Source organism: Theropithecus gelada, chromosome 16 (assembly GCF_003255815.1).
Source record: "Theropithecus gelada isolate Dixy chromosome 16, Tgel_1.0, whole genome shotgun sequence".
NCBI lineage: Eukaryota > Metazoa > Chordata > Mammalia > Primates > Cercopithecidae > Theropithecus > Theropithecus gelada.
In genome coordinates, this window is record NC_037684.1 from 47,851,269 (window position 1) to 47,873,982 (window position 22,714).

The 22,714-nt window shown below is 45.3% G+C and overlaps 2 protein-coding genes across 2 annotated transcripts; one reads left to right on the plus strand and one right to left on the minus strand.

The window, feature by feature from the left end:
• Positions 1–5,960: 5,960 nt before the first annotated feature.
• CD300LD (CD300 molecule like family member d) lies at positions 5,961–20,933 on the minus strand. The gene is made up of 4 exons (XM_025363615.1): positions 20,871–20,933; positions 14,953–15,291; positions 8,474–8,564; positions 5,961–6,100 (listed from the first exon to the last, which is right to left on the minus strand). Exons 1-4 carry the CDS (start codon positions 20,908–20,910, stop codon positions 5,989–5,991), a joined length of 582 nt encoding a protein of 193 aa, XP_025219400.1. The 5' UTR covers positions 20,911–20,933; the 3' UTR covers positions 5,961–5,988.
• C16H17orf77 (chromosome 16 C17orf77 homolog) lies at positions 20,755–21,561 on the plus strand. Its single transcript, XM_025363614.1, is given in 2 exon segments — positions 20,755–21,060; positions 21,062–21,561. Coding segments are annotated over 2 exon segments (726 nt in total). The 3' UTR covers positions 21,482–21,561.
• The last annotated feature ends 1,153 nt before the right edge of the window (positions 21,562–22,714 follow it).

Below are 22,714 nucleotides of genomic sequence, written 5' to 3' on the forward strand. Positions count from 1 at the left end.
AAACTCTGCATCTTCCCAAAAAAGGCTTAGCCCTTGCTTTGCTCCTGGGAGATAAGCTCTAAACCCTTGGAACATCCTGCCTGGTTAGAGTGTCTTTGTTTATCTGGGAGCTTTGACGCCATGCTGGATAGCTCATGTTAACAATGTGATTACGGCGGGGTCTTCTAGCCATGCTAGATGGTTGATGCCGTCAATGTAATTCCTGGGTGGGTGGCGGAACTCTGAGCTATGTAGTTTTAGTTTCATCTCTGGAGACTTAGGCACTGAGGTCAGTTCTACAGGTGTTCCATGACTATGTGACTGACCCCAGTGAACTCTCTGGATACCAAGGCTTGGGTGAGCTGACCCCAGTGAACTCTCTGGATACCAAGGCTTGGGTGAGCATCCCTGGTTGGAGCACTTCGTGTGTGTTGTGACACATTGTTGCTAGGATGGGAGAATTAAACACTGTCTGCAAAATCCCACTGGGAGAGGACAGCTGGCAGCTTGCACCATGCACTTTTTACCTTTGCTGGTTTTAATCCATATCCTTTCAGTGTAATAAACCATAATCATGAGCATAACAGCTTTTCTGAGTTCTGAGTCCTTCTAGTGTAGCCGAGTCCAAAGCTCAGACTGCTTGCCGAGCAATAGCCAGTAAGTCGAGAGACAAGCTGTTGGAGCAAGGAAGATGGCTTTACAAGCCAGCAAACCAAGGAGATGGTGGACTCATGTCCTAAAGAACAGTCTTAAAAGGCATGAATCTCAAGCTTCTTTTTATATTGGGGAAGGCAGAACAAGGAGGAGGTTGAGCCAGGAAATGACAGGTGACAACAGACATCTGGGCCTCAGTTGAGGAGGTTGCATTACCTTGTTTGTCCTTGGTCAGGTCATGATGCTCCTATAAATCTTTAGCATAACACTGTTACTGTGTGTATGTCTGCCTTATTGCTTCAGGGGTGTTGCAAAGGGACTATTATTATCCTTGTTTTAAAGTTAAACTATAGTGAGGAGCAGTGACTCATGCCTGTAATCCCAGCACTTTGGGAGGCCAAGGCAGGCAGATCACCTGAGGTCAGGAGTTCAAGACCAGCCTGGCCAATATGGTGAAACCCCGACTCTACTAAAAATACAAAAGTTAGCCAGATGTGGTAGTGGGCACCTGTATTCCCAGCTAGTCAGGAGACTGAGGCAGGAGAATTGCTTGAACCCAGGAGGCAGAGGTTGCAGTGAGCCGAGATCACGCCACTGCATTCCAGCCTGAGCAACAGAATGAGACTCTGTCTCAAAAAAAAAAAAAAAAAAAAAAAGGTAAACTAGACACTAAATTCTTCCCACAGTTAGTTTGGGTTATATGCTAAAAGACATTGCAGGGTAGGGGTGTGGTCAGGAGCAAAATGGAGTTAGTTATTCTAGACCTCCTTTTCATGGTTATGCTTGTGAATCATTAAGCCTGGGAGTGGTCTTGGGTACCCCCAACAAGAGATGGAAAGTTTGACTGAATTTTAGCGCAATATGATAACAGAGGGGAGAGCCAGCTGTTGTGATGATAGGGAAGTGGGATAAGGTACCATCAAGCTAGCTTCCAATGAAAAAGAGTGTTTACCTGGGAGTACTAGGTCCCACAGGTATAGGAAGGAGCATGGCAAATGAGGTGAGAAATTCTACTCAAATAGTGGCCAGGCACAGTGGCTCATGCCTGTAATCACTGCACTTTGGGAGGCCAAGGTGGACCAATCACCTGAGGTCAGGAGTTCAAGACCAGCCTTGCCAACATGATGAAACCCAGTCTCTAATAAAAATACAAAAAATTAGTCAGGCGTGGTGGTGCACATCTGTAATCCCAGCTACTCAGAAGGCTGAGGCAGGAGAATCACTTGAACCTGGGAGGCGGAGGTTGCAATGAGTCGAGATCGTGCTACTACACTCCAGTCTGGGCGACAGTGAGACTCCATCTCAAAAAAAAAAAAAAAAAAGAAAAAAGAAAGAAAAGAAAAAGAAAAGAAATTCTACTCAAATAGTGATCTTGTTGGGAAGATGACCAAGTTAATTCAGTTATAGAGGTCAACATCATATATCTTTCATTTCATTAGACTTGCCAACATCTTTCCAAGGAAATTGTTTTTGGATTTGTCATGGATATTCGATTTTGCTTTATTTGTTTGCTATCATTTTTGTAATTAGTTTCTGCTACACTAGACCCTTTATCCATCAATACCACAGTGTTTATTCAAATACATTCCCACTACTTGTCTATGAATGTTATTGATTATTGAGTATTGATTAGAGAAAGAAAGAATCTCTTATATGGGTAGCAGGAACAGAAAAGTTAGCTTATAGAAAGAATTAAATCAGTAAATTTAGATACAATTGTGCAAATTAGCTAGTCTTGACAGGAAAGAGAAACCCTGGGAGATTCAACAAAACAAGAAAGGAAAATGGCAGAATGAGAATCGATTTGTGTTCTTTCAACCATAAGAATGAGGATGTTGATCTGGTTAACTTCCTCTTGCTAGTAGGTCTGGGGAGAAATGTGAAAGACAAAGATTGAGATCGTGAAGGGCAAGAATAAGACAAGTAAAGCACAGTCACGTTGAGCTGCTGATTTTGGTGACCTATGGCTCCCCGGCGACTATGATTGGAGTCTGAAGCTGAGAAGTCATGAGGCTAAATGTCCCGATTGTCTTGCCCAGCTGCTTAGGCCTTGCTGCTTGGAAGGAGACAGCAGAAACCAGGAACCTGAGACTGGGATAAAGCAGATGCTTTCTCTCCTGGTGCTCTGGAAAGGGAGTTTGAAGTAATCTAGGCGCTTGCTGCTTGTGCCTTCATCTCGGCGGGTAGAATCACCTTGAGTGGAGGTAGAACACGTGTATCTGCCAAACTGTGATTCTCTAAGGGCAAGGATTACGTCTCTGGTTTTGTTGTTTGTTTGTTTGTTTGAGACAGAGTCTCGCTCTGTCGCCCAGGCTGGAGGGCAGTGGCACGATCTCGGCTCACTGCAAGCTCCACCTCCCGGGTTCATGCCATTCTCCTGCCTCAGCCTCCGGAGTAGCTGAGACTACAGGTGCCTGCCACCACTCCCAGCTGATTTTTTTTTTTTTTTTTTTTTTTTGTACTTTTAGTAGAGACGGGTTTTCACGTGTTAGCCAGGATGGTCTTGATATCCTGACCTCGTGATCCGCCCACCTTGGCCTCCCAAAGTGCTGGGATTACAGGCGTGAGCCACTGCACCCGGCCCCCAAAAGGAAACTCTTGATTTGACCTCCTGAAAACTCCCAGCCTGATCCTCTTCTCATCACAGTAAATTACACCCATGGTCCCCTTTTTCTCAGGTCAAACTCCAGTCACCTGGGCAACATCCTTGGCTCATCCTTTTCCTCATGCCCCAGCCATTGTGTTACCCCAAGACCCTCAGATCTGTCCACTTTTCTCCATTGCCCTCCCACCCCCCTCTTTCTCCCTGATTACCACAGGGCCTTCCCTCTTGAACAGGGACAAGAACTCCCCAGTCTGACTCTTGTCCCTGTTCACTTTGGCTAGATTGAACTTTTAAAAACAGTTACCAGAGGTGGGGCGGGTGGATCACCTGAGGTCAGGAGTTCGAGACTAGCCTGACCAATATGTTGAAACCCTGTCTCTCCTAAAAATACAAAAATTAACTGGGCATGGTGGCATGTGCCTGTAGTCCCAGCTACTCGGGAAGCTGAAGCAGGAGAATTGCTTGAAGCTGGGATGCGGAGGTTGCAGTGAGCCAAGATTGCCACTGCACTCCCACCTGGACAACGGAACAAGGCTCCATCTCAAAAACAAACAAACAAACAAAAAACCAAATATTATCAACACAAACACCACCATACCGACAATATTAGTACAGGTAAGGGGATGGTGGGAAAAGAGGAAGATATAGAAGTTCTCATATTTTGCTGCAGAGAGTCAATAGTAAGATTCAATATGTTGTTGGAAACGAGATGCAAACATGGGCGCTCAGAGAATGTTATGAGTTGGTGGGATGTCCACGCTGGATGGGGACTGGGGGCAGCGCTGGTCAGAGCCTGGGCAGCAGACAGGACACGGGTCAGCCCAGAGAGGAATGGCAGAGCTCATGAAGGGTGAGGTTGGGGGTGGGGGAGTCTGGAAAATAACCGTGATTTCATCATTTTCTAGCCAAGTGATCCTTTATCTTTGAGCCTGTAGACTGCCTTCACGGCATTTACCCAGGTCTTTTTCTTTATTTCGGTGATACCCATACTTGAACAGTGCCTGGTACTTAGTGGATGTTTAATAAATGTTTTTGTTTATTTTTTATTTATTTTTATTTATTTATTTATTTATTTATTTTTTATTTATTTATTTTTTTGAGACGGGGTCTGGCTCTGTCACCCAGGCTGGAGTGCAGTGGTGCAATCTCGACTCACTGCAACCTCCACCTCCCAGGCTCAAGAGATTCTCATGTCTCAGCCTCCCACGTAGCTGGGATTATAGGTGTGCACCACCATACCCAGCTAATTTTTGTACTTTTAGTAGAGATGGGGTTTCACCATGTTGGCCAGGTTGGTCTCGAACTCCTGGCCTCAAGTGATCCACCCACCTTGGCCTCCCAAAGTGCTGGATTACAGGAGTGAGCCACCACGCCTGGCCTTTTCGAATGAATGACGGTGGGGAGTGAATAAGAGTCTCACTTGGGTACAGAGATTGACCTGACAGAGGGCAGCTGGGTGATCCTGGTTCATGTTCCCAGAAGGGAATTTCTGTTACTTAACCTCTGTCCTAACCACCAGATGGTCCCTCTGGGCAGGGGGCTCAGTAATTAGAGTCCAAGATTGAACACCACCCCGGGGACCCAGGCAGGCGGTACTGAAGACCCTGCCAACCCCAGCTCACAGTTCTAGCTCTGGCATCTAGTTTATGGATTATGTCACAGTCCCCAAAATGTATGGGTGATCTCCCTATATACCTCAAATTGAGAGTAGCAGCCAACTGCAATGCTCTTAAAAGAGGTAAGAAAATGTAACAGTCGACAAAAATAGAAAGTGTTACAGTGACGAAAGGAGGCTGTGATGTCCCAACATCTTCAGTCATGCTCGTCTAGGAAGCTCCCGACTTCCCTTCCCCACAAGTGGCAGGAGAGCAGCGGGCACGGCAGCCCGGAAACCTCTGCTCTCTTCTGTACTCGTCTTTCCTTAAGTTGGCCCATTACCAGAGTTTGGTTCCGTTTTTCTGTTTTCATGGGTTTAGGATTTTGAAACCCATTATTGACTGGAGCCTTGAACCCCACGGAATGCAAAGACAGGTCCGTTAACATTGCAGGTGGCTCACAGACTTAAGATCACGAACATCCACTGTGGCACAGGCGCCTCAGAAAACACATTCTTCTTGTGTTTTCTTCTGTGTTGGAGGCCTCAGAAGGAAGAAGGGCTCTGTCGGGCCCTAGGGACTGTGCAGAGAAGGGAATAGCCCCAGGTGGCACGGCTGCAGGAGATAAGGGACTAGGGGGCTGTTCCCTGAAGCTGGGGCCAGCACTGCCTCTAGAACCAGTCACTTCTCCAAAGAAATGTTGTTTCTCTGCCAGGTGTGGTGGCTCACACCTGTAATCCCAGCACTTTGGGAGGCCAAAGCAGGCAGATCTCTTGAGGTCAGGAGTTCGAGACCAGGCTGGGCAACATGGTGGAAGCCTGTCTCTACAAAAATATTTTAAAATTAGCTGGGTGTGGCGGCATGTGCCTGTAACCCCAGCTACTCTGAAGGCTGAGGCAGGAGGATCGCTTGAGCCTGGAGGGGAAAGTTGCAGTAAACAGAGATCACACCATTGCACTCCAGCCTGGGTGACAGAGCAAGACTTTCTAGAAAGAAAATTAAAAAAGAAAAGAAATTTTAAAACAAGAAAGAAAAGAAAAGAAGAGAAAAGAGAAAAGAAAAGAAAAGGTTCTTTCTTCTGTGGGAGGGCCCTTCTCCCTGGACAGGATGTCAGTGGGCATCGGGCTTCTCATCATCGGGCTGATTCTTCCTCCCTCAAGACCTTCTTTGTGGCCTGTTCACCCAGAGGACAGCCCCCAGCATGCCCAGGAGCAGAGGCAGCTCCAGGAAGAGCAGGAACAGGAAGTGGGTGCTGCTGAGCAGGGACCTGTGGGAACATGGTGACAGGAAATGAGCTACGTCCTGGGTCAGAGGTCTCAGGTCTTCTCAACTCTATGCCCAGATCCTGGCTTCCAATGTCTATGTGAGGGCAAGCCTGGAACCCCAGCCAGGACAGCCCCCTTGGCGGTGCATGGTCATGCTGCTCACCAGCGAGGCCTCCAGTCCTCCCTACACCCCCAGTCAACTCAGCCTGGCATTCAAGGTCCTGTCTGCCAACTCCCATCCGGCCTTTTTGGCTGGTCTCCCATAACTCCTCCTCACCTATCTTAAAGGGGTTTAGCATTCCCTGTCTCTTCTTACCTCAGCTTCTGCTGCATTCTGCACCCAGAGGGCCTCCCCACCCTCATCGCTACCTGTGCAAATGTTACCTACCTTTCAGGTGTCAGATCTGACGTCTTATCCTTGAAGGCCTTGGAGGATGACCTTGCTCTGACCCTCTGCCTGTGGACCAGCACCTGACCCTGGGGTTCCTTATGTTCCCTGTTACTTTCTATGGGTGTGTAAGGCCCGGAACCTTATTGACCATCAATTCCACCCCCTCACCATCCTCCACTCACTTCCCAGGGTCTTGACCTCCCAACTTGTTTCTTTCACCTCAGCGCAACTTGAGGCCACTCTCAGCTCACAGATACATTTTAAAAATCAGACCAGGAGTGGTGGCTTGCACTTGTAATCCCAGCACTTTGGGAGGCCAAAGCAGGCGGATTGCTTGAACCCAAGAGTTCAGGACCAGCCTGGGCAACCTAGTGAGGCCCCATCTCTGAAAAAAAAAAAGAAAGAAAGAAGGGAAGGAGGGAAGGAAGGAATGAAGGAAAGAAGGAAGGAAGGAAGGAAGGAAGGAAGGAGAAAGAGGGAAGAAGGAAGAAAGAAGGAAGGAAGGAAGGAAAGGAAGGAAGGAAGGAAGGAAGGAAAAAGAAGGAAGGAAGGAAGGGAGGAGAAAGAAGGAAGAAGGAAGAAAGAAGGAAGGAAGGAAAGGAAGGAAGGAAGGAAGGAAGGAAGGAAGAAAGAAAGAAAGAAAGAAAGAAAGAAAGAAAGAAAGAAAGAAAGAAAGAAAGAAAAAGAAAGAAAGAAAGAAAGAAAAATCAAAATTATATCCAACCCCAGAATGCTGGATGAGCCCTCAGATGGGACTGAGGGTATTTGGGGGAGATGGAGGAGGGACTATACAGCAGGCCACAGGTCCAAATGCCCCCAAAGGTCCTTCCCAGCTTCTTCACTCTTGGGGCTCTCCCACTACACCTCTGGAGTCCCTTGTCCTCTGTCCCCTGACAGCTAAAATCCCATCAGTTTGCACAAAAGCATGGAGGAGGAAAAAAACAAAAAAGAAACAGTCAAGGAGTCCTAAAGCCAGCTCCGCAGGTGGAGCTCTGCAGACACATTCGCAGAACTCAAGATCGAGTGAATGAAAAAAAAAAAAAAAAAACAGAGTTGAACTGCAGAGGGAACTGGCAGGCCTTGAGTTCCAGGAGGACTGAGCCAGAGACACAGGCCTCTGCGCTGCGCTCTAGCAGGAGCAGGAGGGTCTGTGGTTTGGGCTTCCGCCTTGACCTGGGGGACTTGACCACAGCAGGCCGTGATGGAACCCAATAGCTAGCTCACAGGTGCCGACCTCTGGGGACTCCTCTGGACACCTCCAAGGTTGGTGAGCATCAGACTAATCCTCCAGACCCCTCTTCCAGCTTGGGAGGGCGAGAACACTGAACTTCCAGCTTCCCCCTTTCCCTCTAGCATTTTCCACTCCCCTACTCTGGTGCCTGGGGAGAGGGAGGCTGGAACAATATTTGTTCTTGGGCAGAAACTAGGAGCAGATGACAGAGGTGTCTCTCCTAACCCACTAGAGATCAAACCTCGATATGCCCTCTTGACCCCAGGAGGCAGGTAGGGCATGTTCAGGCCCCTCTCCTGCCACCCTTAGTCATGTGGTGGCTCATGCCTGTGTTGCAGAGTTTGCCTTCATGTTGCCAACGCTTACATGGGAAATCTTATTTTCCTCAAAGGTAAACTGAGGTTGGGGCAGCCCAACTGAGGTTTGCAGTGACTTTACTGATACAAAGATGCAACAGCGGGGGCCTATGGGGGTTTCAGCCTGAGTACCCCCAGAAGACAGGGTTATCAGAGTTAACAAATAAAAGCATAGAACGCTCAGTTAAATTTGAAGTTCAGATAAACAACATATGCTTTTTTAGTATAAGTATAGCCCATGAAATAGTTGGGATATACTTATGCTAAAAAATGTTTTGTTGTTTGTCTGAACTTGCAGTTTAACTGGGCATGCTGTTGCTGTATCTGGCAAACCGTGTTAGAGGAAAGGCCATGGGGCCAGACCTGTGGGAAAGTGGTGGGACCCGACTCCACCTACCTGGTGAGGGGGCTGCTGGTCTGGGTGGCTGCAGGTGTGAAAGCCAGGCTTGCTGTTGCAGTTGTCCATTCCAGGACTGGAGTTTTTGTGTCTAAACATACAAAGCAGAACACGGTTCACCCCTTCCATGGATGGCCCAGCTCTGGCTGTGGCCCTAAGACTTCTCCACCTAGGAATTAAGGAGCCTCTGCCTTGGGGTCCAAGACTCTCTGGTCAGTATCCAAAATATTACATGAATTATTTTCTAAAGAGAAGTTACTGAAGTATTACCATGTGAGAAATTCTGAGGAGCAGACTAAGGAGGGAATTTGCAATCACCAGTTGCATGGCACAGCTTAGCACACTCGACAGTGTTCTGCTCTCCTAGGGCTAGGCTAGCTCTTTTCTGAGTCTCAGCCACAGCCGAGGTGAACTCCTTATGGCCTGTTCTGTAGTGATTCGGCCACTGGGCTTGTGGCCCCCTCGCTGAGCCACCTCTGGGGATCCCGGGATTCCTGGCTCTCTGCAGCCAGGCCCAGCGCCCTCCACCTCTGCTCTTCCCTCTCTGGCCCTTTCCTGTCTTCCAGCAGCTTTGAGATCTCACCCTCCCTATCCCCATTGAAGTCTGGCTATATTAGATGCATCCCAGCCTCCACTGTGTGCCAGTTCCTGCTGCACCATACCCTTCTCACTCTGACGGTGTGTGGTGAGTTTTGACATTCAAAGTTTGCTTCTGGAGCAATCTAAAAATAAGAGATCATAGCATCATATTTGTCTTTTTTTAATATCATTTTCCTGTGATTAAATCAAGGTATAACTCACACATAATAAACTGTAAATATTTAAAGAGAACAATATGTGAAACTGATGTATGTGTATACCTGGTAACACCACCACCGTGGTCAGGACTGTGAGCATATTCATAATCCCCAAGACTGCCCTCCTCCTTACTCTGTCCCCAGGTGTTAGGGATTGAACTGTGGTCCCCTAAAAATTATATGTTGATACCCTAGTCTCCAGTACCTCAAAATGTGACTGTATTTGGAGCTAAAACCTTTCAAGAGGCAATTAAAATGAGTCTGTTAGGGTAAGTCCTAATGCCATCTGACTGGTGTCCTTCTCTGAAGAGGAGATGAGGACACGTGGGGAGACACCAGGGTGTGCGAGCACAGAGGGGCAACCTCAGGAAGGGGTAGCAAGAAGGCAGCCACCTGCAAGCCAGGGAGGGAGGCTTCAGGCTCAACTGAACCTGCCAACATCTTGCTCTTGGACTTCCAGCCTCCAGAACTATGAGAAATACATTTCTGTTGTTTATGCCACCCAGTCTGTGGTATTTTGTTGTGACAGCCTTAGCTAAGGGATGATAGCACTGATCCATTTTCTCTTACTATCAATGAGTTTGCATTTTGCAGAATCTAAGATAAATGGAATCCTACAGTGTAAATCAAGTTTTTGAGCTGGTTTCTTTCATTCAGCGTAACTATGTTATCATTGGTATATCAGTAGAATGTTCCCTTTTATCGCAAGTTGTATTCTATTGTATAGGTAGTTCACTTTTTTTGTTGTTGTTTGTTTTGTTGTTGTTTTGTTTTGAGACAGAGTCTCTCTCTGTCGCTCAGGCTGCAGTGCAATGGCATGACCTTGGCTCACTGCAACCTCCACCTCCCAGGTTCAAGCAATTCTCTGCCTCAGCCTCCCAAGTAGCTGGGACTACAGGTGAGTGCCATCACAGCCAGCTAGTTTTTTAAAAATTTTTAGTAGAGTCAGGGTTTTGTCATGTTGTCCAGGCTGGTCTCAAACTCCTGGCCTCAAGCGATCCACCTGCCTCGGCCTCCCAAAGTGTTGGGATTACAGGTGTGAGCCACCACGCCCAGCCCATATTTCACATTTTAAAAAAAAATTCCACTCACTTGAATTGTTTCCAGTTTTTTGCTATTACAAATAAAGCTACTATGAATGTTCACATACAAGTCTCTGTGTGAACATAAAACTTTATATCATTTTGACTAAATATGGAAGAGCTGAGGGGCTGGATCATCTCTGGCAGGCATACGTTCCATGTCTGAAGAAACTGCAAACTCTTTTCCCAGGTGGTTGTATCATGTGCATTCCCACCTGCAGGGTGCGAGGCTCCAGGTGCTCCAGAGTGTCTCCAACACTTGGTGTCAAGGTCACTAATGTTAACTTTTGTTACAGGCTGAAAGAATAAGAGTCATGACCAACTCAGTATATCACTGGAGGCTATGTGAGCGAACAGAAAACTGTTCTTTTGAAAGCAGGATGTTGGAAAACTAGCAACTGCATCTGCTGCCAGAAGGGGCGCTGAGGGCAGTCACACCCAAAGTGCAGTGTTCCTTGTGATTATCTATACGAACACCTGAAAACTGTTGTACAAAGAAAGCAATTATGTGAACCTGTGATAAATCAAGCAGCTAACCAACCGTTACCTCTCCCTCCCTGCTCTTTCTACCTAATAAATACGAAGGGCTGTAGAAGCTCAGGGCCCTCGTTCACTAGAAGCAAGGAGTTCCCTGACCCCTTCTTCAAAACAGATCTCTTTGTCTTTGTCTTCATTTCTGCATTCGTCCCCCTTTGTTCAATCCTGTAGCAACCAACAGCGACAAGTGGTGGCCGGGACAGGAACGTGAGCAAAGAAGTTCTGCTGGAGCAGAGAAAGAGAAACTGACAAGACGAATGAGAAACCCCGGCACAAGTCAGCCAGCAGCCAATATAAGGTCAGTGGCCTAGAGAGGTACTGGGAATGGGAAGTTTTCTGAATCAGGGTAACATGGAGCAGAATTTGTCTATTGAGGTGCAACATTATGTGCATTTGCTTAAAGTTTTACTTAAATAATCTGGTGCTCAGGTTAGTTCTCAAACATTAACTAAGATGCTAAAGAAGGTCACTACACATAACCCATGGTTTCCACAGACAGGCAGTCTCGATGTAGAAATCTGGGACAGAGTAGGAGAAGGATTAAAACGGGCTCACCAAAAAGGTCTTAAAGTTGATCTTTCTGTTTTTTCTGCTTGGAGTTTTATCCATACAGTCCTCCTGCCATTATCTCCTTCTTATTCTGCTAGACAGCAGAAGTCATATTCTGAGTCTAAAAATCTGAAAGAATCTTTTGTCTCACCCACAGTACCAATTAAAAATAATAAACAGCAGGAGGATGAAAATTGGCCTGTGTCGCCCCCTCCAGTAGCAGAAACATCTGTACCACCTCCTTCAGTAGCAGAAATAGAGACCCCAGTACAAAGAATTTTACGCTCTGCTGCTATAGCTGGAGAGCCCTTAGGACCCTGTGCTTTTCCTATTTCCATAAGGCCCGATCCAAATAATCCACAGCAGTTTATTCATGAACACACCCCACTACAGTTTAAGTTGCTGAAGGAATTGAAAGCTAGTGTAGTTAATAATGGAGTACAAAGCCCATTTACTTTAGGATTGCTAGAATCTATATTTGACACTATGCACCTTCCACATCAAATGCTTGATGTAAAGCATTTGGCTCGCACTTGTTTGTCTGCTAGTGCATACCTGACATGGAATTTAAATTGGCAAGAACCGTGTGCAGACCAGGCTAGACAGAATCGTGCTGCTGGACACAGAGACATTACAGAGGATATGCTGTTAGATAATGGTCCTTATTCAGATCTGGAACATCAAATGGCACTCACAGACGCTGCTTACAAGCGGTGTGCCTTGGCTGCTAAACGTGCCTGGGCCACAATTCCTGAGGAAGGGGTCCCACCCAGTACAATCTTTTTTACATATCATGCAAGGGTGGCTTATGCATATTTTCTTGCAAGATTACGAGAGGCAGTGAAGCATCAGATTCCTCATACTGTGCCTGCAGAAATGCTAACCTTAACTCTAGCTTTTGAGAATGCAAATGCAGATTGTAAATGTGCACTGGCACCTGTGAGATGTCTAAAAAACTTGGGAAATTTTCTCAAAGCTTGTCGAGATGTGGGAACGAGCTTTATGGCTCTACAAAGTTGGCTCAAGCAACGGCTAATTAATTTAGTAGCGGACAAATCTAAAAAGGGCCAAGGGGCGAATCCTAAAATGGAAAAATGTTATAATTGTGGAAAAATCGGACACTTCAAAAAAGAACACCGTCAGACCTCTGGGCAGAAGGGATCTTTTTTTTTTTTTTTTTTTTTGAGACAGTCTCGCTCTGTCGCCCAGGCTGGAGCGCAGTGGCGCGATCTCGGCTCACTGCAAGCCCCGCCTCCCGGGTTCCCGCCATTCTCCTGCCTCAGCCTCCCGAGCAACTGGGACTACAGGCGCCGCCACCACGCCTGGCTAATTTTTTGTATTTTTAGTAGAGACGGGGCAGAAGGGATCTTATAATGCAGTTCCCTGCACCCCCCAACAGAAAAAAACACGAGGATTTTGCTATCACTGCAATAAAGGAAATCATTGGGCTAGTCAATGCCACTCAAAATTTCATCAGAATGGCACCCCTTGTGGGGAAACGAGAAGGAGACCTGGACCCGGGCCCCACAAACAATGGAGGCATTCCCCATCCAGCCCACAGCCCCGTCTCAGGGATGGGTTGCCAGAGGCACATTGATTCCCACTCCCCAGGAACACCCTGAAGCGCAGGATTCGATCTCCCAGTCAGAGAACAGGTAACGTTAGTGGGAGGAGACAAACCCACCAACCTTCCCACTGGTATTTGGGGACCTTTGCCAACAGGATATATGGGATTAATTTTGGGTAAAAGCTGTCTTAATTTACAGGGCATTACTATAGTCCCAGGAGTTATGGAGGAGAAATTCAAGTAGCGGTAATGTCACAAGATCTTTGGGGTTTTGAACCAAGAGAATGTATTGCTCAGCTACTGCTTATTTCCTGCAAGTTACACCCTTCTCCATGGAGGTCGGGAGTTCGAGACCAGCCTGTCCAACATGGAGAAACCCAATCTCTACTAACAATACAAAATTAGCCAGGCGTGGTGGTGCATGCCTATAATCCCAGCTACTCAGGAGGCTGAGGCAAGAGAATCTCTTGAACCCAGGAGGTGGAAGTTGTGGTGAGCCGAGATCTTGCCATTGTGCTCCAGCCTGCAGCCTGGGCAACAAGAGCGAAACTCCATCTCAAAAAAAAAAAAAAAAAAAAGAATTGATATTATCTGGTCCTGAACTCACCAAAGGTCCATCTGAGCCTGACATTTTCTTTGTGAAAAGACTGCAAAAGACAAATTCTATTTCATTAATAGATACAGAGCTATTCTAGTTATCTATTTCTTCTTGTGACTGGTAGTTTGCATCTTTCAAGGATGTTTTTCCATTTCATTTAACTTGTTGAATATATTGACATAAAAGTTGTTTACGACACATATTCCTTTATTATTCTTTTAGTAGCTGTAAAATCTGTTGTAATGCTACCTCTCTCATTTCTGATGTTAATAATTGACGTCTTCTCTCTTGTTTTTCCTGATCAGTCTAGCTAGAAGTTTAACAGTGTTTTTGATGTTCTCACAATGTGTGAGATGTATCTCATTTCATTTTTTCCCCATTACTTTTGTTTGCGATTTCATTAATTTTTCACTGTGGTCTTAATATTATCTGTGTTCTGGTCTTTGCTTTGAGTTTACTTTAATCTTTTTTTTTCCCCTTGTTTCTTAAGCTAAGGCCATTGACTTGAGGCCCTTCTCCTTTTCTGACACAGGCACTTAGTGCTATAAAGAAGTTCCAAGAAGGCACTGGCAAGGACTGGGGTCTCTGGTTACCAGGGAAAGGGGTCCCTTTGGCCCATGGGCTGAAACTGGAACCATCACCCTGTCATCTGTGGGCAACAGACTCGGACACTGAGCTGTTCAGAGAAAAACAAAACATGCCTAGAAAGGCTTAATCCCATCCTGGAGGGAGCCCTGGGAGCCATGGGGGCATTGAAGAGATCCCCTCAATCCCAAGCGGTCCTTCAGGGTCCTATGAGACCTGTCTTAGTCTACTTTTTCTTGGTTATAACAGAATATCTGGAATTGAGTGATTTATAAAGAAAAGGAATTTGTTTCTTACAGTTATGAAGGCTAAGATGGCCGAGGTTGAGGAGCCACATCTTGGGAGGGCCTTCTTCATGGTAGGGACTCTGCAGAGTCCCAAGGTGGTTCAAGGCATCTCGTGGTGATGGAACTGAGTGTGCTAGGTCAGGTCTGTCTGCCTTTTCTTATAAAGCCACCAGTTCCATTCCCATTATAACTCATTCATTCTTTAATCCATGAATGGATTAATTCATTCATGGGAACTCTACCCCCATGACCCAGTCACCTTTTAAAGGCCTCGTCTATCAATACTGCCACATTGGGGATTAAGTTTCAACACGAGTTTTTGGGGGGACAAATATTCAAACCATAGCAAGACCTCAGGACTCAGCCACCCTCTGTCATAGGTGACTCTGAGTGACAGTTAATTTACTCAAGTGGGACCTCAGGGACCAGGACAGAGCAGGACCTGAGAGACACACACGTATATACACTTCCTCTTACCTGGCTTAATGGTCACTTGAACTTTGACCCCAAGATCAATTCCAGTTTTCTCAATCCCACACCAATAACTGTCAGCATCATCTCTTTTAAGATTCTCCATGGTCACGGTGAATATGCGGTTTTTCTGATTGTCCCTGATGGACACCCGATTCTTCTTTACCTCCTGCTCTGATCCATTTGTTCTAACAAGGATGTTACAGCCATTCCAATCAGCTCCTCGACACCACCACTTCAAGTAAGTTTCCCAGCCTGAGCCGTAAGCACACTGCACAGTCAACGAGCCCCACTCCGAGCCATTCACTGTTGTTGGACCAGTGATTTCAGTGGCAATGGAGTAGCCTGGAAAACACAAATTCATGTGCCGTCACCTCCCACCCCAAGGGCAGGGCCACAGCCTCCTGCATTGGGAGTAGTGGCCAAATCCAACTGCCTCATAACAGTCAAGGAAGGAATACATTTTCCACAAGACAAATCTTTGTCCTTCAAAATTCCACTGGGTCAAAGTCACCAGGAAAATCATTGAAGAGCACAATTGCAGATCCCCCAACGAAACACAAATGTTGACACTGAGCAATAATAGCTTCCTGCAGTTCACCCCTCTCCCTCTCCCTATGGCCAACAAATCATTATATTCCAAGGAACGCTCTTTTGCAACCATCTTTGTGTTATACTGGTCTGATGGGGAGGAAATTGCAGAAGACCCTTTTCCAGGAGAATGATTGCTGCCTTGACGATTGGCTATTCCTGGTGATTCTGATGGTTTCTGGTGGCTCTGCTGTAGTTAATCACCCTGAATGAATCCCTTTGAAATTGACCAAATAGTGATACCAACTGGTCTGTATGTGCTATGGGATCCACATCACACAGATCTCCATTTCGCCATACATTGTTATAAATTCCAGTTCCAAAATTCCTAGGAAAAGCTAACTTAGATAAACGCAAGTAAAGGTTAGGTATAAACAAAGCGGCACCCATTCCACACTCTCCTGCATCTTATAAGTTCTTCTCTAAACATAATGGACATGATTCAAGTCAGCTAAAGGGTGAGGGATGGGGCATACCTAATTAGCTCCACTTTTCAAACAATTTGCTCCAGGACAAGACTAGTCTGCATGAACTTGTCGGCCTAATCTTTCACTTGAAAACAATTCAAAACAGTGGAAATACCTTAAGTGAGACCTTTGTCAGAAAATCTTTAAATTCAACTGACCTAAAGGGAGACCCAGCTAAAGAAACGATTGATTTTGATTATTTGTGCACCGGTAATAAAGCGTAGCTGTGATTACTGCAGCATAAACTTGAGATCAAACTAGAAGCACATTGGAGCACTTGAAGAAGCCCTGGGAGCAATTCCCATGGAAGGAGAGAAGTTGTCTCTGAAACGCCAAGAGACACCCAAGGTCATGGTTAAGAGCTCAGGCTGTTCCAGAGGGCTTGGGTTTGAATTCTGGCTCTACCACTTACAAGTTTTGTGAACCTGGGCAAATTAACCTCTCTGTGTGATATGGTTTGGCTATGTCCTCACCCAAATCTCATCTTGAATTGTAGCTTCCATAATTCCCACGTGTTGTTGGGGGGACCCGGTGGGAGATAATTGAATCATGGGGTGGTTTTCCCCACACTGTTCTCATGGTAGTGAATACATCTCACGAGATCTGATGGTTATATAAAGGGAAACCCCTTTTGCTTGGCTCTTATTCTCTCTCTTGCCTGCTGCCATGTAAGACGTGCCTTTCACCTTCCACCATGACTGTGAAGCCTCCCCAGTCATGTGGAACTGTGAGTCCATTAAACCTCTTTTTCTTTATAATTTACCCAACCTCAGGTATGTCTTTATCAACAGCGTGAAAATGGACTAACACACTGTGCCTTCGTTTCCTATAAGTGGGAATAATAATGGCATCTACCTCTATGTTACTGTATTATGTTTGTTATTATTATTATTACCCCTGGAGGAATGAAAACTTTAGACTTCATTGGAATGTCTTGAAAAACCAGGGTTCATCATGGTAGGAGTGGAAGACAGTTTCACCACAAACAGGCAGAGCTGCACAACCCAAGGAATTCCTGGAACAGAAATTGGACTCCATGCCCAAATCTGCTTTCTATGGCATCCGAAGGGAACTAAGAAACTGCACACGACCTCCTGGGGAAAGATGGATTTGGGGGCTTCATTTGTTCACTCTGAAAAAAGTACTGCATCAGAATGGAAAAACAACAATTAAGGTAAATATTTAAAGAAAAAATACATCTGGAAGTTATATAGGAAATAAGAGCTGGGTGTGGTAGCTCACACCTGTAATTTCAGCACTTTGGGAGGCTGAGGCAGGAGAATCGCTTGAGCCCTGGAGCTTGAAAGCAGGCCTGGAAACATAGCGAGACTAAATAAATAAATAAATAAATATTAGCTGGGTGTTGCACTGTATGCCTGTAGTCCTAGCTACTTACTTAGGAGGTTAAGGTGGGAGGATGGCTTGAGCCTGGGAGGTCAAGGCTGCAATGAACCCTGATCCCAGCACTGTACTCCAGACTGGGTGACAGAGCAAACCCTGTCTCAGAAGGAAGGAAAGGAAGCAGAATACATCTGAAAATTTTTTACAGAAAATAAATTTGAAGCCAGGCATGGTGGCTCACACCTATAATCCCCACACTTTGGGAGGCCAAAGTGGGAGGATCACTTGAGCCCAGGAGTTTGAGACCAGCCTGGGCGTTAAAGTGAGTCCTCATCTCTACAAAATAATAATAATAATAATAATAATCGACTTTAAAAGAAAATAAATTCGAGATTGGAAGGAAAAATTTTCTTACAAAGCTTGATCTGAGTGTAGATAATATAAGAAGTACATAGATTTGTTACATTTTAGCAGAAATGAAAACACTGCATATCAAAATTTGTTGACATGACAGCCAAAGCTGTACTCAAATATATATCCTTGGAAAAAAATGTTTGATGATTCCTCAAAAACTTAAACATAGAGTTAACATAGGATTCAGCAATTATACCCCTAGATATATACCCAAAAGACCTGAAAACATATCTCCACACAAAACCATGCTATGAAAGCTCATAACATTATTCCTAACAATTTTTAAAAGGTGGAAACAACCCTAAGGTTCATTAACAAATGACTGGAGAAACCAAATGTGGTATATCCACTGTGAAATATTATGCAGCCATGAAAAAGAATGAAGCTCTGATTTGTGCTACAACACTGAGGAACCTTGAAACATAATGCTAAGTGAAAGAAGCCAGACATGAAATGTCACATGTTGTATGATTCCATTCATATGAAATGTCCAGAACAGGCAGACTCCTGGAGACAAGAAAGTAGATTAGTGGATGCCAAGGGCTGGGGAAGGGGTTAACTGCTAATGTGTATGGGGTTTCTTTTTGAGGTGAGGAAAATGTTCTGGAATTAGGTAGAGGTGATCTTTGTACAACTTTGTGAATATACCAAAAGCCACTGAGTTACACACTTTGAGTAAATTTTATGGTGTATGAATTATATCTCAATTGGACAAAACTAAATTCTTAGTCTTAACATAATTTAATTAATTTAGAAAGAAAAATAATCACAATATTTCATTTATTAAAGATAACAAGTGCTAATCCCAAGGAAATAAGAAGAAATTATACCTATAAGAAATGAATAATTAGATAATAAAATCAGTTAACATTAACCAACCAGATCTCAAGACTGACTAGTTCAATGTAGGAGAAAAGAGGATGTGGGAAAAGGAGAAGCAATAATAACGTGGAAAATCTTGTGGCACATGTAATCAAAATGAGCACCGTCATTCCTCGATATCCAGAGGGAATTTGTTCCAGGACCCTGTGGCTATGAAAATCTACAGATGCTCAAGTCCTTGATATAAAATGCCATGATATTTACATATAACCTACACACATCCTCCCATACACTTTAAATCTCTCTAGATTATTTATAATTCTAATGCAATGTAATTGCTACGTCACACATAGTTGTTAGACTGTACTGTTCAGGGAATAATGAAAAGAAAATGTCTGTACATGTTCAGCGCAGGTAGAGGGTTTTCTTTTCCAAATATTTTCCACCTGTAGTTGGTTAAATTGACAGATGAGGAACCCATGGATATATATGTAGGGCTGACTGTATATGACAACACATATTAAAATTTTAAATTATAAAAGGATGCTTTATAACTACAGAACTTTATGCTAATATATACTTAATAATATCGTTAGCTTTCTTGGTGGAGGGGGGGTGGAAATGATATAATTTATTCAAAAACAAGCAAAAAAAACCCTGAATAGATAATAATCATGGTGGGGGTGGGGGGGAATCCAAACTATTCAAAGAATTTACCCTAGATCAAGGCTCTGTTGTCAGATAGCCTTATAGGTAATTTTGCAAGATTCTAAGGGAAAAAAATCCTTTATGTTCTAATTCCAGAGCATTAAAAAATGGAAATCTGGCCAGGCACAGTGGCTCACACATGTAATCCCAGTACTTTGGGAGGCCAAGGTGGGCGGATTACGAGGTCAAGGAGCCAAGACCAGGCAGGCCAACATGGTGAAACCCCGTCTCTACTAAAAATACAAAAAAGTTAGCCGGGCGTGGTGGTGCACACCTGTAATCCCAGCTACTTGGAAGGCTGAGGCAGGAGAATTGCTTGAACCTGGGAGGCAGAGGTTGCAGTGAGCCGATATTGCGCCACTGCACTCCAGCCTGTGCAACAGAGCAAGACTCCTTCTCAGATAACGATTACGCACTGTCTAGCTGCCTGTCTTCCTCTTTATACTCTGAGCTCTTTAGAGGAAGTCTCTCAGCCGTGGCTAAGAACCAGTCAAGACCATGTATGGAGGCGTCTAAACCATCCAGATGCTTGAGCCCGCCATGACTGACTGAGTGGGTCTGAGCCGGAACCCGAGTATCCATGCTCTTTAAAAGTTCTTCAAGAATGGACTCATTCATTAGTTCCTTCCTTCATTCATATCTGTTCATTCATCTGTTTATATAGAAGGGTCAGGGTTGAGAACCCTAAGGTTCATTAAAGTGAGTCCTCATCTCTACAAATAGTAATAGTAATAATAATCAACTTTAAAAGAAAATAGGGCCGGGCGCGGTGGCTCAAGCCTGTAATCCCAGCACTTTGGGAGGCCGAGACGGGCGGATCACGAGGTCAGGAGATCGAGACCATCCTGGCTAACAGGGTGAAACCCCGTCTCTATTAAGAAATACAAAAAACTAGCCGGGCGAGGTGGCGGGCGCCTGTAGTCCCAGCTACTCGGGAGGCTGAGGCCGGAGAATGGCGTGAACCCGGGAGGCGGAGCTTGCAGTGAGCTGAGATCCGGCCACTGCACTCCAGCCTGGGCGACAGAGCGAGACTCCGTCTCAAAAAAAAAAAAAAAAAAAAAGAAAATAAATTTGAGATTGGAAGGAAACATTTTCTTACAAAGCTTGATCTGAGTATAGATCATATGAGAAGCACATAGATTTGTTACATTTTAACAGAAATGAAAACACTGCATATCAAAATTTGTTGACATGACAACCAAAGCTGTACTCAAATATAAATCTTTGGAAAAAAATGTTTGATGATTCCTCAAAAAGTTAAACATAGAGTTAACATAGGATTCAGTAATTATACCCTTAGATATATACCCAAGAGAACTGAAAACATATCTCCACACAAAACCGTGCTATGAAAGTTCCAACAAGAAGCTATTCCTGTTTTGTTTTGTCTTTGTTTCTGCAGCATCTAACACAGAACCTGTCAGATAACAAAAACTTGACTGCTATTTAATGAATATGGGCAGGGATGGATGAATTGGCGCTGTCATTTTCCCTGACGTGTCTCCTTCCTAAGAACAGAGTATCTCTGTCTCCAGCCCAGCCTCTGTCATTCCAGCACCTTAAAGCTCCACCCACACTCACCTGCGAGGATGAGAAGCAGCAGAGCCTGGGACAGCCACATGGTACTGTCTCCTCTCCTCTCCTCGGTGATCACAGGTGTCTGGTGCCCTTCAGACACTTGAATCCAAGCTCGGAAGTCAATGCCGCAAACCTACTTGAATCTCCTTCAAGTTTCTTGCTCACTTCCTATTATGTCTGTAGCTACTTCTCTATTTTACATATTAGGAGAAAAGAAGTGTCATTCTTTGCTATGGTACAGTGTGTGTTGCAAGGTGTGTCCAAACTTTTGTGCATGTAGGAAAGAAAATGGGTCCAGGCCTGGTCAGGTTTGCACGGCAGTGCATGTGGGAGCCAAGGAGCAGGAGGAGCCAGGAGGAACCCAGGCATTGAGGAGCTGTGGGATCTACTGCCAGGAGGAGAGGACAGACAAGGCTGGCCATGAGGAGTGCGGGGAGAGGAGCAGTTTGGGAAGCCCACAGTGCACAGGACTCACACCCAGCCTTGCTGGAGAAAGCCCATGCCCCAGGCTCCTTCCAGGCAGCCCCACTGTAGAACATCTCATTGCCTCTTCCTGCTCTGGGCTGTCTGACCCACTGCCCCTACCTCCAGGACCGCTTCCTCTGGGGTCGTGAGTCACTCTGAAGCCACTGTGAAGCCAAGGACGGGCTCAGTGGGGAAGGTCAGGAATGGAGAAGTTGCCTTTTCTCATTAGCTTCCTCTTACCCTGATTTCATCCTCTTCATCCCTGCACACTTTCCCCTGGCTGCTGTTGGAAATTACTTGTTCTGCTGACGCCCAGACGGACTTTCCCAGTCTCTCCCCACTTTCTTCAGACGGTCCCTTCCCTCTTTCTCTGTCACCTTCTCCCTCTCCCTTTCCTTCCTGAATTGATTCATTTTGTCTCTCCTGTTTTATATTTTCCATATCTGTGGGCTTTGGTCTACATCTGGGGAGCTTTTTATATTGTTTTTTTTTTTTTTTTTTTTTTTTTTTTTTTTTTTTTTTTTTTTTTTTGAGGCGGAGTCTCGCTCTGTCCCCCTGGCTGGAGTGCAGTGGCCGGATCTCAGCTCACTGCAAGCTCCGCCTCCCGGGTTTACGCCATTCTCCTGCCTCAGCCTCCCGAGTAGCTGGGACTACAGGCGCCCGCCACCTCGCCCGGCTAGTTTTTTGTATTTTTTAGTAGAGACGGGGTTTCACCGGGTTAGCCAGGATGGTCTCGATCTCCTGACCTCGTGATCCGCCCGTCTCGGCCTCCGAAAGTGCAAGGATTACAGGCTTGAGCCACCGCACCCGGCCTATATTGTTTATTTCATGATTTTACTTTCTCTTCCAATTCTTGGATCAAATATTTATTTTAGAGACTGGATTTTTATTTCAAAAAGTTTTTTTGGTTCTTTGATTGCTAATGTTTTTCAAACTCTCTTCTGTTCCTTGAACTGTATCCCACCACTCTGTGGTCATGTCTTTGTTTTGTTGTTTGGTTTTGTTTGGTGCTTCCTTATGATGAGCCGTCCTCAAATGTCTGCTAATTCTTGGTTATCCAGTCATAGTCAAGAATGAGCTAAAGTGTAGCTAACTGAGACTTCAGAGTATATAGGAGTAAATAATATATAAAATAGCTCTGGTGGCTCACGCCTGTAATCCCAGCACTTTGGGAGGCCAAGGTGGGCAGATCACCTGAGGTCGGGAGTTCGAGACCAGCCTGGCCAACATGGAGAAATCCCATCTCTACTAAAAATACAAAAATTAGCTGGGCAGTGGCACACGCCTGTAATCCCAGCTACTCAGGAGGCTGAGACATGAGAATCACTTGAACCCAGGAGGTGGAGGTTGCAGTGAGCCGAGATTTCACCACTGCTCTCCAG